This window comes from Staurois parvus, unplaced genomic scaffold, assembly GCF_062004578.1.
Source record: "Staurois parvus isolate SC_StPar_1 unplaced genomic scaffold, SC_StPar_1.0 ptg000456l, whole genome shotgun sequence".
Taxonomy (NCBI): Eukaryota; Metazoa; Chordata; class Amphibia; order Anura; family Ranidae; genus Staurois; species Staurois parvus.
Window position 1 is genome coordinate 1176746 of NW_028318252.1, and position 18181 is coordinate 1194926.

The 18181-nt window shown below is 43.9% G+C and overlaps 2 protein-coding genes across 2 annotated transcripts in view; one reads left to right on the forward strand and one right to left on the reverse strand.

Moving 5' to 3' along the window:
• The window catches only part of ODAD3 (outer dynein arm docking complex subunit 3), a 58966-nt gene extending 58160 nt beyond the window's left edge, over nucleotides 1-806 (reverse strand). Inside the window, exon 1 of the mRNA XM_089688840.1 lies at nucleotides 643-806. Within this exon, the coding sequence (XP_089544966.1) occupies nucleotides 643-648 (6 nt within the window). The 5' untranslated portion in view covers nucleotides 649-806. The remainder of the gene's footprint in view (nucleotides 1-642) is intronic.
• Nucleotides 807-1085: 279 nt separating this feature from the next.
• Nucleotides 1086-18181, forward strand: part of PRKCSH (PRKCSH beta subunit of glucosidase II) — a 56081-nt gene continuing 38985 nt past the window's right edge. The window contains exons 1-8 of the mRNA XM_089688841.1: nucleotides 1086-1260; nucleotides 3651-3767; nucleotides 5345-5440; nucleotides 6840-6897; nucleotides 8740-8857; nucleotides 12008-12137; nucleotides 12226-12310; nucleotides 12629-12707. Of these exons, the coding sequence (XP_089544967.1) occupies nucleotides 1167-1260; nucleotides 3651-3767; nucleotides 5345-5440; nucleotides 6840-6897; nucleotides 8740-8857; nucleotides 12008-12137; nucleotides 12226-12310; nucleotides 12629-12707 (777 nt within the window). The 5' untranslated portion in view covers nucleotides 1086-1166. The remainder of the gene's footprint in view (nucleotides 1261-3650; nucleotides 3768-5344; nucleotides 5441-6839; nucleotides 6898-8739; nucleotides 8858-12007; nucleotides 12138-12225; nucleotides 12311-12628; nucleotides 12708-18181) is intronic.

Genomic DNA, 18181 nt, shown 5'->3' on the forward strand with positions numbered 1-18181 from the left:
GGGGAATAAAAGTGAACAAAGCATGTGGGGGGGGGGGGCAAGTGAGAGGGAGGAGAAAATTAAAAGTAAAGAGAGGGGGAGAAGGGGGGGGGGGGTAACTGTACTGATCCTCTGAGGGCTCCCTCTAGTGTCTAGTCCATACATATTTATTTTTAGCGCAATGACAAAATCAAGGGACGTTTACAGAATTACACGATAGCCCCTAAGAATCATTGGCTCATCAAAAACACATTTCCCTCAATAAATACTGCAGACATAGAGGAAATGAACGCGCACAAAGTGGGGAAATGTGCGCAATTTGTCAGAAATGAAAAGATGAGCCATTTCCAGGGACACCTTTTATCTAAGGACACGTCTTCAGAACATGGATTGTCCCTGGAAATACAGGACAGACGACGGCTATGGAATAGGCGGTCAGATGGCTGAATGGTTAGCACCACGCACCCCACCCCCACCCTAATTTAGGTGTATGACGGCTGTGGGGTCATTCGATTGTAAGCTCTTCTGGTGCAAGGACTGATATGAATGATGCCATGTTTCCTGTCAGTGATAGATCAATATACAATGAATATCATTATGAAGGACCATTTCTAGGACCCAGAGGGTCAGTATGGGCAGAGTGTGTGCAGTCCAGGAACCCACCTTCATAAGGAGTCCTTCTCTCCTGTCTCAGCCCAGCCAGTCCTTCTCCCTGACAACTGTTTGATTATCTTTGCTGCTTAGCAACAGTTCCTATGAACAACCCTAACAAGCCTTTCCATTGGGTAGAACCCGCCCGCCATCTTGGTACTCCTACACAGCGTTTGTTAAGCCGCCATCTTGCTACTCCTCGCAGGGAGCGGCCGCAGTTGCAGTAAAATTCTACAAAATTCGACATTAAACTGATAGTAAAGTATTTTGTTATACATATTAAGGCAGACATGTAGGTACAGTAAATAGCTCCTAAACGTGCACCGATTAGGCGATAATAGCTTGAGCAGGGCCGGTGACAGCAAAGGCGCATGCGCATCGCGCTCTCAATGGACGGTATGCCGCCCATTGAGGGCTGTCTTCTCAGCTCGACCTATTGAAGGGCCGGAAGGTGCCGGATATGACGTATCCGGAAATCGGGCTCCCGCGGACAGAACTTGTCAGTGTCAGGCAAAGATACCGGCTGGTCGGAGAGGATGATGAGGGCACTGCTGGTGGTTGTGGGGCTCCTGGCGGTGATGGGGTGCCGAGCGGTGGAGGTGAAGAGGCCCCGGGGGGTCTCCTTGTCCAGTAAGCCTTCTCCTTCATTCATTAAAATGACATCGTCCCGGTATAACCGCCGAAAGCTCCTCCCTTGAAGAGTGGCGGAGACCGCCTCGGGCAGAGGTCCTCCATTGAAAAAAAAAAAAAAAAAGGTGGCGGAGGCCGCCTTGGGAAGAGGTCCTCCCCTAATAAAAGGGTGGCAGAGGCCGCCTTGGGAAGAGGTCCTCCCCTAATAAAAGGGTGGCAGAGGCCGCCTCGGGAAGAGGTCCTCCATTTAAAAAAACATTGGCGGAGGCTGCTTCAGGAGGAGGTCCTCCCCTAAAAAAAAAAGGTGGCGGAGGTCCCCTCGGGAAGAGGTCCTCCCTTGGAAAAGGGTGGCGGAGGTCTCCTTGGGTAGAGGGTCGCCTCGGGAAGAGGTCCTCCCTTGGAAAAGGGTGGCGGAGGTCGCCTCGGGAAGAGGTCCTCCCTTGGAAAAGGGTGGCGGAGGTCGCCTCGGGAAGAGGTCCTCCCTTGGAAAAGGGTGGCGGAGGTCGCCTCGGGAAGAGGTCCTCCCTTGGAAAAGGGTGGCGGAGGTCGCCTCGGGAAGAGGTCCTCCCTTGGAAAAGGGTGGCGGAGGTCACCTCGGGAAGAGGTCCTCCCTTGGAAAAAAAAAAAAGGTGGTGGAGGCTTCTTTGGGAAGAGGTTTTCCCCTAATAAAAGGGTGGCGGAGGCCGCCTTGGGAAGAGGTTCTCCATTAAAAAAACATTGACGGAGGCTGCTTCAGGAGGAGGTCCTCCCCTAAAAAAAAAGGTGGCGGAGGTCCCCTCGGGAAGAGGTCCTCCCTTGGAAAAGGGTGGCGGAGGACTTCTTCGGGAAGAGGTCCTCCCTTGGAAAAGGGTGGCGGAGGACTTCTTCGGGAAGAGGTCCTCCCTTGGAAAAGGGTGGCGGAGGTCCCCTCGGGAAGAGGTCCTCCCTTGGAAAAGGGTGGCGGAGGACTTCTTCGGGAAGAGGTCCTCCCTTGGAAAAGGGTGGCGGAGGGCTTCTTCGGGAAGAGGTCCTCCCTTGGAAAAGGGTGGCGGAGGGCTTCTTCGGGAAGAGGTCCTCCCTTGGAAAAGGGTGGCGGAGGGCTTCTTCGGGAAGAGGTCCTCCCTTGGAAAAGGGTGGCGGAGGGCTTCTTCGGGAAGAGGTCCTCCCTTGGAAAAGGGTGGCGAAGGGCTTCTTCGGGAAGAGGTCCTCCCTTGGAAAAGGGTGGCGGAGGGCTTCTTCGGGAAGAGGTCCTCCCTTGGAAAAGGGTGGCGGAGGGCTTCTTCGGGAAGAGGTCCTCCCTTGGAAAAGGGTGGCGGAGGGCTTCTTCGGGAAGAGGTCCTCCCTTGGAAAAGGGTGGCGGAGGGCGCCTCGGGAAGAGGTCCTCCCTTGGAAAAATAAAAAGGTGGCGGAGGCTTCTTTGGGAAGAGGTTTTCCCCTAATAAAAGGGTGGCGGAGGCCGCCTTGGGAAGAGGTTCTCCATTAAAAAAACATTGGCGGAGGCTGCTTCAGGAGGAGGTCCTCCCCTAAAAAAAAAAGGTGGCGGTGGTCCCCTCGGGAAGAGGTCCTCCCTTGGAAAAGGGTGGCGGAGGGCTCCTTCGGGAAGAGGTCCTCCCTTGGAAAAGGGTGGCGGAGGGCTCCTTCGGGAAGAGGTCCCCCCTTGGAAAAGGGTAGCGGAGGGCTTCTTCGGGAAGAGGTCCTCCTTTTGAGAAAGGTGACAGGAGGAGGTCCTCCCCCTTGAGAAAGGTGGTGTCCTTGAGAGGAGGTCCTCCTCCAAAAAGGGTTTCGGAGGCTGCCTCGGGAGCTGCAGCTTCCCCCTCAAAGGGTGCGAAGGCCGCCTCGGCAGGGGAAGCTCCTCCAGGCAGAGTCTGGTGAGCCTACGGAGAGATTGAAGTGATGCGGGGAAAGGCAGTGCTGTCTTGAGTTTCATTGAGAATCGTTCCCATACAGTATCCTCCAAACCTCCTTTGAAAGTGCAGCTCAGCATTGTTACTATGACAAGAAGGGAGAGAAATTCCTTCCTTCTGTTTTACTAAAAAGTCGCATATATGTGGCCTCTCAGTTGTGGGCATATATGCATCTCTAGGTAAACACCAGAAGGCACTGGAAAGCTCCTGATGCATACTTGGGATTGGGAGCTTTCCAATCATGTGACCACTGTGACTACCAATGTCTCCATTGGCTTCCTGGCTTGTAGAACCTGTTAATGGGCTGGGAGGCGGCTGTTGAAAGGGGTTCAGTTTGCATGTGGATAAATGCGTTGTGACATTTACAAATTGCAGGGTACACAGCAGTATAAATCTGTCCATAGAAAACCATGCAAAAGGATGATAAATATTGTGACACAACCTCTATATATCTGAAGGACCCACTTGTTTTCCTGTGTTGACCGATTTGTCTTTGATTATTTGCAGATCGTGTCTTCTATGATGAGACAAAACCATTCACCTGTCTGGATGGGTCTAAGACGATCCCCTTTGACCAAGTGAATGATGACTACTGTGACTGTACGGATGGATCTGATGAGCCTGGTAAGAATCTAGTGGCTGGAATGGCTTCATTGTGGTGTCCATAATGGTTCAAAGAAGTTCTCAGAGAATGTCCTCCCTTGCTTCATCTCTTTTTAAAGAGACATGGTACATGTGTTTTACTGCTTGCCAACCACTTGCCTGCTGTAAAAAGCTTGTACAGGCACACATGCGCCCCCACCAGCCGACTCCCGCTGTGATTGGACACAATGGAATTTTGTCAGTAGGCTTCAGCCAATGATTCATGACTAAGGCCTGCAGATCGTCTGTGTCCAATTGCAGCCCAGAGCCATGAGCTGACAAACACATGGCTCTGTACAGAGGGGACGATCTGTTTTTTTGTTTTTTTTTGTCTTCTCCCCAAAGCAGGAAGAAAGAACAAATAGACATTTAGTAAAAAGCAGCAAACATTACACATTGTTAGGCACACAGTTAACCCCTTTGCCTGTAGATGTTAGCCCCTTCCCAGCCAGTTTCACTAGTACAGTAACAGTGTATGGTATTATCACTGAGTACTGTATTAGTGTCGCTGGTGATATCTGTGTCAGTTGGTGTACCTCCCAGTGTCAGATTGCCAGCCGCACTATTACAGTCCAACTATAAATCACTAATAACCGCCATTACTAGTATGGAAAAATAAATAAAAATTCCAGTATATATCTCATAGTTTGTAGATGCTATACCTTTCACACAAACCAATCGATATACACTTATTAGGATTTTTTTATTTTATCGAAGTCATGGAGCAGAATACATTTTGACCCATTTATGAAGAAATTAGATTATTTTTCCTATTGGATATGCTTTATAGCAGAAAGTGTAAAAAATTATATATATATATATATATATATATATAAAAAAATTCTTCAAAACTTTCATTTATAGAATAAAAAATAAACCAAGTGGTGATCAAATACCACCACAAGAAAGCTCTATTTGTTTGAAAGAAAATTATCAATTTTATTTGGGTACAGCGTTGCATGACAGTGTAATTACCAGTTAAATTAGCACAGTGATAAATAGCAAAAAATGGCCTAGACTTGAAGGGGGTAAAACCTTTCAGAGCTCAAGTGGTCAAAGAGACTCTGTTACCCGGGGGGGAGCAAACCACTGCAGGGCGAAGTGAGAGACGCCATATCTACAGCATCTTTCCCCTAACTTTCATGTCATAGCTGAACTATGGGCTGGATGTACCAGCAAAGCTCAGACTGTTGCGGACAGTGTTGAAGCCATGAATCCCTTCACTCCACTCATTCTTGTTGGCTTTAACTGGAGCATAGGAATGTATGAGAGGTAGCAATGGTTTGGCAATCTCTGTCAATGATGAGGAAATACAGGAGCACTTCTGGAAATGTACTTCTGGATTTCTGGTCTAGGCAGCAATGACGTCCCCCAGCTGCAGTACTCGCATCATGCATCCTAGGGAGCATGAGGCAATTAGGGGCTTGTGGTTAGGCTTTAGCTGAATGTAATTTTTTTGTGTTGGTAACAGATCCCCATATCTCTATTTTATAGACAGAATCTAATCTTTTCAATTGAAACCTTTTGATAAGAACTGTTGTCTGTTGTGTACCCCTCAGGTACATCTGCATGTTCCAATGGTAACTTCCACTGCACCAATGCCGGGTACAGGCCCATTTACATACCTTCATCTCGTGTTAACGACGGCATTTGCGGTAAGTAGAAAATGGAGCTCATTCAGTATTATAAACAGAAAATGGAGGATTTATCCACTTGACATCCCCTCTCCCTGGCCATTCTGACACTTCACACATACAAGTAAAACAAAAACAAAAATCAGATTTTTTAATTAAGAAAAAACACCAGAATAGCCACTTGATCAGCATAGCACTAGCATTGCCGGTACACAGAGAGGAAGGGTTAAGGTGTTACTAAACCCACAACAGTACAATCAGTCTAATTATGCAGTAAAGCATACGTGTTATACTCACAGTGGGACCTAAGGGGATAATCCTCTGCATTGTGTAAAAAGGATGTTTGATTCTGTCTTCTCTGCCCCTCCTCTTAGTCAACAGTCCGCAATCCATCCCCCAATAGAACAGAGCCTTGGGGGTGCTCTGCACATGCTCAGTTTGGTGTGTTTTTTGCCAGAGTTTTTTTTTTTTCTTGGGAGAGTGCATGTGATCAGCACAGGTCCAATCAACACTGTCCAGACAGAGGGTCAGGGGTCCTGTAGCCTCATAGGACAATCAGAGCAAAATGAAAACTCCTCTTACAAGCTTTAACCAGTGCTCAGCTGGACACTGATAGAAGTCACAAGACTGCTTATGAGAAAACGTATTTATAAGTTTATATTTACTAAAATAATTGCATTTCCATGTTCTGTGTACTGTGGGAGACGAGATATAGTGAATGCAGGGTCCTGGGTTTAGTAACACTTTAAAGCTGAAGTTCTTGTTTTCTTTTACTGTAAATAGTTTGTTTGGGCCAAGCTAGCTTAAACTAAATCTTTCCATAAGGAAGTTCTTCTGTCACTGTCCGTACTGTAGCAGACTCTAGTAGCATCAGATGCATATAGTATTCAACGCTGTGTTCCGGCAGCATCATGAGCCACTTCTTGTCAGCAACAAAATTGAGTTGCACTGAGTGCTTCCCACCCATTCAGAGGAAACTTTTTGTTTTGTTTCTTATTTTTTTTTATTAATTTTTTATGAAATGAACGTGTTTGTGTGTTTTTTTTTTTTTGTTTTTTTTGTTTTTTTACAAGGCTTCCTTTTGATTGGCCAAGCTGGAAATCATGGCGTCATACCCACTCAATCAGAGGAAGCCTTGTATTCATAAAAATACCAAGTTGCCTCTGGCCGAGAAGCACTCGGAAGCCTGACTCGATTTTGTTGCAGTAGCAGATAAGAAGTATCTCATGATGCTGCCAGAACACAGTGCTGCATACTGTATGTAACTCAAGCTACCACAGTATGATATGCTGACGTCAGCACCACAATAACTTGGTTATGGAAATAGTTTTGGGCCAGCTTTGCCCAAAAGAGATGATGAAAAGAATTTTGTTGAACATTTTTGCACTGCAGAGCTTCACACTATTTCCTTATGGTGCAGATTGCTGTGACACTACTGATGAGTATAACAGTGGAGTGAACTGCCAGAACACCTGCAGGTAAGACTGTCTCTGCTGCCAAAAAGATCTCTGACGAAGGTCAGATTTATCAAAGTATTCTGGAGAAAACTGATTATTTTTTTTGTTTCATTCCCTACGCTTGGAAAATAAGGTCTTGTCCCTTTATCAGCAAACTTCCAGCAGCTTTATTAACCACTTGCCTACAGGGCACTTATACCCCCTTCCTGCCCAGGCCAATTTTAAGCTTTCAGCACTGTCACACTTAGAATGGCAATTGCGCGGTCATGCAATACTGTACTCATATGAAAATTTTTATAATTTTTTTTTTTGAGACAGAGCATTCTTTTGGTAGTATTTAGTCACCTCTGGGTTTTTTATTTTTTGCTAAGCAAACTAAAAGCAACTGAAAATTTAAAAAAAAAAAAACTTTTTTTTTTAGTTTTTGTTATAACATTTTGTAAATAAGTGTTTTTTTTCTCCTTCACTGATGGGTGCTAATGAGACTGCAGTGATGGGCACTGATGTGGAGGCACTGGCAGGTGGCACTGATGGGCATTGACAGGCATTACTGATGAGCACTGAAAGGCAGCACTCATATATGGCACTGTTAGGTGGCACTGACTGGCACTGATATGTGGCATTGATGTGCACTAGTAGGCACTGATATGTGGCATTGATGTGCACTGATGGGCACTGGCAGGTGGGATTGATGAGCACTGACAGCTGGAATTGATGGACACTGACAGGTGGCACTGCTGGGGCTACACTGATCATCAGGGCACACTAATCATCAGTGCCTTGATGATCAGTGTACATGTCCCCTCCTAGGAATGTCGATTACCGGCTCTCCTCTCCTCTGTCAGCGTGACAGCTCGTGAGGGGAAAAATGCAGATAACCGTCATTTTCTTATTTACATGCGATCAGCTGTGATTGGACACAACTGATCACATGACCGAGCTGACATCTTTGGCTCTTTACGTTGATCGGTAATCTGCTGTGTCCCTCATCGATCTCTGTGCTGTGCTACCCCGGAGCCGAGCACATGTGATTAGAGTGGGAGGACATCGTATGACATCCTCCCAGAACAAGAGAACCACCTTGCGCCTGTCATTTCCTTATATGGCGGGTGGAAAGCAGTTTAAGAAGCACTCCGGGATATGCAAAAAAAAAAATCATCCATTAGTACACCCCCCCTACACAAAGCAGTAAACGGTTAATAACATTTTGAAAATCTTCACCATTGAGGAGAAAAATCTCATTGAATTTTCATGACCTGATCTCTGTAATTCAAAAGAGTACAGCAGAGGTGGTGTAACTGCCAGGATTACATCATATCCTCTCCTCTCTCTCTGCAGTAAAAGGAAACTACAGTTCCCATCAACCACAGGGAACGATAGTGAATGTGGGCGGGTACACTAGGCCTGTACATGTTGAATGTATCTGAGAGTCCTAGTCTGCCCACCACTGCAAATGGGGCTGAATGACATCACTGCTTCCTGGAGAAGGAACTACAGAAGGGAAGTGCCAAGACCAGTGGCTGGGGGGAATAGGAGGCATAGCAGCCACCGGTCTTACAAACAGGAAACCAAAGAGAATGAACAGTTTTGGTTTAAACATGAACAGGTTATTTCACAACTACTGAGTGAACCAGAAGATGAATGACCTATTTAGTGAAGGTAGGAAATCCGCAACAAGGACTTGTAAAGAAATTTTTGCCCAGAGTTCTGCTTTAAGACTTTTCAAAAAAGCTGCTTGAAACTTATTGACAGCTCTGTAAATGCATATAGAGTACACATTGCTTTTTTACAATATCAATACCCACTGAAATCAGTGTGAACTAGGCCTCATAACACCCTTTCCTTTACTGCTATATTTCTCAGAGAGATGGGGCGAAAGGAGCGGGAAGAGCTGCAGAAGAAAGCTGAAATGGCTCGGGAGGGAATGCTGCTGAAACAGAAATATATCGATGAGTTCCGAAAGGGTCGGGAAGAGAAACAGGTATTGTCTGGCTGTGGAAAAGGACACCTCTCCCACAGTAATTTGGGCTTGTGAGAACAATTACCTCCTCTCACAGAAATGTAGGCTTGTGAACACCACCATATGGTCAAATGTGCGTGGGCACCCCTCCAAACTGAGGTGTTTTTAGTGACTGGTTCTGCTTACCCACTTGCCGACCGTAGGCCCTCATATGACGTCCTCTGTTTGCAGTGGTTATACTGGGATGATGCCTGCAGCTATACAGGCATCACCCTGGTATCAGAACTTTCAGCTGGCAATTCTGTTTTAATGCAGAAGTGATTCGAGTGGCTGAATCATTCCCCATACACCAAACCACCCCCGCCACTGCCTTTCTCTGGCTCTCTCACCTGGGAGTGTCGCTCCTCTTTGACCCTGGAAACCAGGAGCAATGAGAATTTAGTCACTTCTGGTTCCGCCTCTGTTTACCTGGCCGTTAGCGACCAGGAAAGCAGCCAGTCACATTGATATGTCTGATCAGTTGCATTGGAGTCCAGAAGAGAGATTTGGGGCCTTATATATCCCAGATCTCTCCATAAAGAGGACCTGTTACAGCCCATGCTGTCACAAGGGATGTTGTTCATCCCTTGTGATCACAATAAAGTTGGGATTTCACTGATACCACTTTTCAAGTAACAAGTAAAAGCTCTGATTGTTATTTTTTTTAAGTACTCGCCGATACCAACTACTGATACCTATTGCCAGCAATTAGGGAGATCAAGATGAAGAGTAGGAGGAGGAGCAGGGAGGGCGGGGGGGGTCTCCATCATCTATCAGTGTGCTGTGTAATATTACCATCTGGCTGAGACCAAGTGATGAAGAAACACAGCACTCTCAGCACTGCCGGCCCCACATAGCTCGGAGGACCATGCTGTCATCCTAACAAACCTATCATCCTTTTCTTCTTCTAGCACTGCAATTGTCCATTTTGTATTAATTGATGCCTCTTGCCTCCTGCCCCTGAGCCAAGCACCAATCATGGTTATCTACAGCAGTGTTTTTCAAATTTTTTTTTGTAGTCAAGGCTCCATTTTAAAATTGCGTAAACCCTGGGGCACACCAGTCTGAGGTGTTTCCGAGTCTGAGCACTTTTTTGCTTTTTTTTGTTTTTTTATTAGGCTGCTCTGTCTAACAAGCAAAAGAAGGTGCTGGCATGATTTTTAAATTGAGCTCCATTAAAATACTTGGTACTGTGGTACCATGCGTTTAAGAGGGCGCAAACAAACATGCAACTGGTGGATGCGTGGGGGTGCAATTAAGAAATAAAGGCACCCGTGCACAACTGCAAAAGGCTACACATTTTTTTGTGTGATGCAGGAAAACGCACCATTTCACATGTTTTACTGCACCTGGTGTAAACATGCACTAAAATGCAGTTTTGTAAGGTAGAGCTAAGTAAGTGGTCAGTAGGTTGTAAATCCCCCTCCTGACACAACCTCTCCCACTTAGCACAAATTCCCTCTTCCTAAACCCCCCCCCCCCAGCTCAAACACCCCTCCCCTTACTACAGCAAAATGACACAAAGCTCTGTACAGTCTGACCATGAAAGGGTTACTGTGTTAAGTTCTGTGTACAGAGAGAAAGGAGAGCTCATCCTGGTCCTCCTCTAGTATCTCTCCCACTCTATTCTGTTATCTGTACTTTTGCAGACAAAAAGGAAAGCTGTGTAGGCCTGATCATTCCTTAGCAACCAATTACTTCATCGGTTGGTAGGATGCAGGCAGCTGGCTTACAGAGCATTCACTTTTGCTGGCAAAAGTACAGGTAATAGAATAGAGGGAGAGAGACCAGAGGAGAAACGGGTTGAGCTCTCCCTCCTCTCTGTATACAGAACTTAACACGGTCACATTCCCCCCCCCCCCCCCCCACTCACCAGCAGCCAATGCAGGGAGGGGGGGAATCTGTTTTCCATGAGTGCTGACATTTTCTATCATGGGGACCCCTACTGGTCATTCTCCCCTGGTGTTGTTTACACTTCAGCTGTCAGCAGCGGAAGTCAAGTCATCAGTTATTATAGGCCAGGGGTGTGGAAATTAAAAAAAAAAAAAACTACTTGTCCAAGGGGCTAAATCAGGGTCCTAATCTACTTTTTTCTCAAGAGAATCTACTTGTCCTGTTAAAAATTTTTTTTTTTTAACCAAAACTGTATTTAATTAAGGCTGACCATCCCTTCACTCAGCAATCACTCCTCTGACCATACCTGTAGAGGTGTCCTGCTGAGCGTCAGGATGGTCAGAGGTGTCGTGCTGGGCGTGGGGATGGTCAGAGGGGGCGTGAAGAGCGCGGAGATGGTTAGAGGTGTCCTGCTGAGCATTGGGATGGTCAGAGGGGGCGTGAAGACCGTGGGGATGGTCAGAGGGGGTGTGCAGATGGTCAGAGGGGGCATGACACCTCTGATTATCCTTACGTTCAGCAATTTTAAAGTACAATGCTCTATGTGGATGTGGCAGGTGGAGTAGATAAGTCGTAATAGGACAGAGTTTAATGTGTGTTGCCATTGATATGTCCTCTGTGGTGGTCTGGGTCCTGAGACCGCCCGCTGTGTGCGTGTTCTGCAGCAGAGTGTATGCAGACGGAGCGAGTACTGAGGTTTCCTTTACATGGTAGTTAGAATAGACTTAGAATGGGGGTAGGAGCAGGTTTAAGTATAAGTAGGATTTGAATGGACTTCTATTTTAGAATATGTTCTATATTCGCATGGTGTAAGAGAACAGAAGGTAGTCGCCGCAGTGCATTGCGGGTGCTGTTGGTGATTCACAGTTGAAACTGGGCATGTGTGTAACATTGTGAGTAATGATTGGATCACACTGACCATAAACATTAATGTTCCATTGTCCAGTTTATTGTAGTCGCTAATTTACATTCACAAGAGAATAACAATATCCTTGAATTTAAAAGCCAGAAGTGTAAACATTTCTTCCATTGTGAGTGGGTGGTGCAGTAAATTGGGCAATAATTCATTGTAGGATCTGAATTAAGTGTTCATCTGGAGAATAGACATTTTGTACCACAGTATAGAGCGGGTGGTAGAGAACAGTGGATATCTGTATAGCAGTAAAGCACAGGTGATCGAGAACAGGGCAAGATGTAGAAGAGAACAATATATTATGTTGACAAATGTTTCTATGGCAGGCAAGGTTGCAAGAACTGGTGGAGGAGCGTCAGAGCCTACAGTCAGAGGTTGACTCTCTGCGTGCAAAGAAAGAAGAGGCAGAGACACCAGAGAAGGAAGCCAAGGATGCGCATAAAAAGGAATGGGAAGGTAAGGCCAGTACAGTCACTCTGTAGGCTTAGTATAGTTTTCCATGTGAGTTTAACTATATAACTGTATATTTATGTGTGTGTCTTAGAGAGGAGGGAAGCAGAGAAAGCTGCCTTTGAAAAGAAGAGATCACTGGAAGCTTTTACTGAGCTGGATGAGGACTCTGATGGGATGTAAGTGTAGGCTTTTCTGGTATTTCATGAAAAGGGTGTTCCATTCTTATGGTGATCTTCCTAGTTCATGAATCCTGCATTCATGCTGTATTGGAAGGGGTACGATAGAGGGTTCTTCATCAATTGCTCAATCAGTGCTGTTTGGGGAGAGTAATGTTTTTTTTGTTTTTTGTGTTTGTGGGGTTTTTTTTTTTTTTTTTTGTGTTTTACTAGCTTTGTACATTTGTAAATTGTAAATTAATTTCTTCTGTGTATGAACAATAAGAAATGCATAGGTTAGCCTGTCCAGGCAAACTAATGTTTATCTCTTATCACTAGACTGTCTGTACAAGAGCTGTTGTCTCACTCAGAGTTTGATTCAGATGGAGATGGTTCCATATCTGACCAGGAAGCCCAGGTATAGTCTCATTGGTTTCTAGCTCACTCCTGTTGCTTTTTTTTTTTCTTTCGTTTCTTCCCACTCCATGAGGATCTGCAGGTCAGCCTTGGAGGTACTCTGGTCTCATTTGTGACCAAATGTGTACCAAATAGCCTTATATATTTATTTCAAGTATACCTGAAAATACCATAAAGGAGGTGAACATGCTACAGTGAATGCACCTAGCAGTGTTTGCACTTACCTTTTACTTGGTTCTTTCTAATATCTGAGGTGTCCTAAATCATGGGCTGATGTAGCATGCCAACCAACAAAGAAATTTGTGAAAAGAGATTCATAGAAAAAGCGGCTACATTATGGACAGAATGCGATACTCAGAAAAATTTCCAAAAATTATGCTTTATTACACAATAATAGACAATAGGGCAATCGCCCTGGTTTACCATCACCTCAGTATGAGACAATACACACAGACCTAAAACCATTTAAAATCACACCAAGACCGGTCTGGATATAAATGTGCTGCAAAGGTTGTGACAACCATAGTCTAAAACAGTGGTCGGCAAGCCGCGGCTCGCGAGCCACATGCGGCTCTTCACACATTTTAATGCGGCTCTTCTGTGTGCCGGGCGCCCGCTCCCCTCCCTCCTCTCGGGCGGCCGAGGACTCTGCAGCTAGCCCAGCAATGATTGGCCAGTCTCGCTGCCACTCACATCCTGATAGCTAGTGATTGGCTGTCAGGATGTGTGTAGGCGGGGCAGCGTGACGAACGTGAGGGGAGCTAGGCTCCTCTCACAGTCCGCCCTGAAGACCGGAACGGCGCGGGGAACATGGCGAGAGGAACGCGCGGAGCAAAGGTAAGTGAATTGACACAGGAGGGACTTGGCTTACTACTTGCTACTTACTTACTACTACTATATGAGGGATGAATTAATATGGGGGATGAATTACTATATGGGGGATGAATTACTATATGGGGGATGAATTACTATATGGGGGATGAATTACTATATGGGGGATGAATTACTATATGGGGGATGAATTACTATGGGGGATGAATTACTATGGGGGATGAATTACTATATGGGGGATGAATTACTATATGGGGGATGAATTACTATATGGGGGATGAATTACTATATGGGGGATGAATTGCTATGGGGGATGAATTGCTATGGGGGATGAATTGCTATGGGGGATGAATTACTATGGGGGATGAATTACTATATGGGGGATGAATTACTATATGGGGGATGAATTACTATATGGGGGATGAATTACTATGGGGGATGAATTACTATATGGGGGATGAATTACTATAAAAACTTATTGAAAACAGTGTACCATCCTATGTATTTTCAGTTTTAAAAATGTGGCTCTCAAAATAAATTTCAATCGTGGTTTTGGCAAGATTTGGCTCAGTTGAAAAAAAAGGTTGCCCACCACTGGTCTAAAACATTTGTAGCATTTGTGGTGAAGAAACCATATAAAGCAGACCTCTGCTATCTACATTTATCTCTCCATCAAGACATCAACAGGGACTCTTGCATCTACAAGAATCTTTGCAACGATTTGCATCTACCACAGGTAGATGGGCCCCAACCACATGTGCCTTTATAGGGTTGTACTGCTTGAATCCATAATTATATCACTGGGGTATATCCCCCCTTTTTCGCATTCAATTTTTTACCCATATTGCCTTGTATAGGCTTAGAGTTATGTTTCTCTCCATGTGGTAACTGTATTTGCCTATTTGCATAGCATGTGATATATACCTATGGTACAATTTTTTGAAAACACCTCCTACAGGGAGTGTAACCAATGTGCGGTGCTACAAATGTTTTAGACTATGGTTGTCACAACCTTTGCAGCACATTTATATCCAGACTGGCCTTGGTGTGATTTTAAATGGTTTTAGGTCTGTGTGTATTGTCTCATACTGAGGTGATGGTAAACCAGGGCGATTGCCCGATTGTCTATTATTAATGTGTAATAAAGCATCATTTTGGGAAATTTTTCTGAGTATCGCATTCTGTCCATAATGTAGCCGCTTTTTCTGTGAATCTCTTTTCACAAATTTCTTTGTTGGTCTGCATATTTTTTGGCTACTGGATGGAAGCCATATATTGGGTGATACAGTAATTTTTATATTTGAACCTCTAAACCTATTTTTTACTAATGGTGTAGAATGCCAGCTGACATTTTCTGGTATTGTGGAGAGCTGGCCCACCATCTGTATGTTTCTATTGGCAAGAAAGGCTGCTCATCATAGCAAAGGCTAATAGGAACATGTGGTAGAGTGTGCAGGAAATATTGAAACTAGCATGTTATAACAGCATGGGGTACAGTGGCACCCAAAGCATTGGCAAAGTCGCATAAAGGTATATACAGGTGCAAATTTCTGCATTTGTACTATGGTGTCTGCTGTGTGCCTTTGTGGTACTGGTGGGTATAGATAATGTTGAATGTTTACATTTTACCATCTATGTGGGGGTTAAAACATGCATGTGTGCACACACACATTTCCCATTTCCTTCTGTGATGAACAGTGGGTATAGAAAAGAATCAAAAAGAAAAAATAGTGAAGCGCTTATATCTCATATATAAATAAAATAAAGTGCATTCAAAAAAGAATTATTAAAAATAAATTAATGTAAATCTGATACTCCTGTGTGACAAATCTATATAATACACACTAATACATCCCTCTGGTGGGAGAAAAAAATAGTGCAACCGAATATATAATTAAGCTATAGTGATTCAACACACACTATAAAAACCTATTATGCCGTGCAAATAACAAATTTCAATACATAACCAAATGTGAATAAATTAGTGAATATAAAATTAATTATCCACATAAAGTAGTGCCTAATTCATACACATTACATATACATCATAAGTGAAACAAAAAAAATGTCCATGCATGTGACTGTGCTTTTAGAAAACACACGTGATCTCCACTTCTAGGTGCAAGTACTCTCCTCCAAATGGCAGCAATGCCTGCTCACCTCCCCTCCTTGACCCACACAGGGCCCCAAAGCAGTTTCCACCTCAGTGGTGTATCTCCTCTGGCAGACTCCTTATTTCTCCTCCTCTCTTATTCAGACTCATAGAAAGACATAAAACTTTCCATAGTGTAGTATATTTATTAAGAAGGGTGAAGCAACAAATAATTACACTCACATGGTCCTCTTGATCAACAAGCGTTTTTACCACAACCTATGGGTAAATCTGTATGCACTGGGGAATCCAATATGGCCGCGGCGTCCGGACATGCGTCACCAGGAATGACGAACCGACACGGTGTAGGAATTACAACAGTTTGCATATGTGCCTCCCACTTATTAAGGAGCCAAAAGTAATGGGACAGAATAATAATCATAAATCAAACTTTCACTTTTTAATACTTGGTTGCAAATCCTTTGCAGTCAATTACAGCCTGAAGTCTGGAACGCATAGACATCACCAGACGCTGGGTTTCATCCCTGGTGATGCTCTGCCAGGCCTCTACTGCAACTGTCTTCAGTTCCTGCTTGTTCTTGGGGCATTTTCCCTTCAGTTTTGTCTTCAGTAAGTGAGATGCATGCTCCATCGGATTCAGGTCAGGTGATGGACTTGGCCATTGCAGAACATTCCACTTTTTTCCCTTAAAAACCTCTTTGTTTGCTTTTGCAGTCTGCTTTGGGTCATTGTCCATCTGCACTGTGAAGCGTCCAATGAGTTGTGAAGCATTTGGCTGAATATGAGCAGATAATATTGCCTGAAACACTTCAGAATTCATCCGGCTGCTTTTGTCAGCAGTCACATCATCAATAAATACAAGAGAAGCAGTTCCATTGGCAGCCATACATGCCCACGCCATGACACTACCACCACCATGCTTCACTGATGAGGTGGTATGCTTAGGATCATGAGCAGTTCCTTTCCTTCTCCATACTCTTCTCTTCCCATCACTCTGGTACAAGTTGATCTTGGTCTCATCTGTCCATAGGATGTTGTTCCAGAACTTTGAAGGCTTTTTTAGATGTCGTTTGGCAAACTCTAATCTGGCCTTCCTGTTTTTGAGGCTCACCAATGGTTTACATCTTGTGGTGAACCCTCTGTATTCACTCTGGTGAAGTCTTCTCTTGATTGTTGACTTTGACACACATACACCTACCTCCTGGAGAGTGTTCCTGATCTGGCCAACTGTTGTGAAGGGTGTTTTCTTCACCAGGGAAAGAATTCTACGGTCATCCACCACAGTTGTTTTTTTGTGGTCTTCCGGAGTCTTTTGGTGTTGCTGAACTCACCGGTGCGTTCCTTCTTTTTAAGAATGTTCCAAACAGTTGTTTAGGCCACGCCTAATGTTTTTGCTATCTCTCTGATGGGTTTGTTTTGTTTTTTCAGCCTAATGATGGCTTGCTTCACTGATAGTGACAGCTCTTTGGATCTCATCTTGAGAGTTGACAGCAACATATTCCAAATGCAAATAGCACACTTGAAATGAACTCTGGACCTTTAATCTGCTCATTGTAATTGGGATAATGAGGGAATAACACATACCTGGCCATGAAACGGCTGAGAAGCCAATTGTCCCATTACTTTTGGTCCCTTAATAAGTGGGAGGCACATATGCAAACTGTTGTAATTCCTACACCGTTCACCTGATTTGGATGTAAATACCCTCAACTTAAAGCTGACAGTCTGCAGTTAAAGCACATCTTGTTTGTTTCATTTCAAATCCATTGTGGTGGTGTATAGAGCCAAAAATGTTAGAATTGTGTCAATGTCCCAATATTTATGGACCTGACTGTATACCCCAAAATTTTTTTTATTTTCATTTAAATTAATAAAATAAAATAAAAATAAAAAATTAAAAATGAATCAAAAATAAAATTGAAAAATGAAAATTAAAATAAAATAAATATTTATTTTATTTTTATTTTCATTTTTCAATTTTATTTTTGATTCATTTTTATTTATTTTTTATTTTTATTTTATTAATTTAAATGAAAATAAAATTTTTTTTGGGGTATATATATCCTCCCAATATGTAAGTCCATTAAGATTCATTAAATAGAATTATTTTTAATAATATATATTAAAGTCTCAGGAGTCATATTAGTGTATTAATAAAGTTGTAAATTTGGTTTTAAAATCTTTGAGTATTTTAATTCACTTTATATTTGTATGTATAAATTATCTAAGGAAGGGTTATAGGTATAATCTTTTATTCAGCACGAGAGTTAACCTATGGGGTAGGATAATACAGTCCTATGTATGTGAGTGCAGGACTTCAACAAGATGTCAGCCATAAGTCCGCCCTCACTATGGAATTCAATTAGGCTTTCCCTATAAATACAATTGAGTCACCAGGGGGCGGTAACCCTGATGAAGTCACGACGCACGTGACGCAACGCATCGGTTCGTCATTCCTGGTGACGCATGTCCGGACGCCGCGGCCATATTGGATTCCCCAGTGCATACAGATTTACCCATAGGTTGTGGTA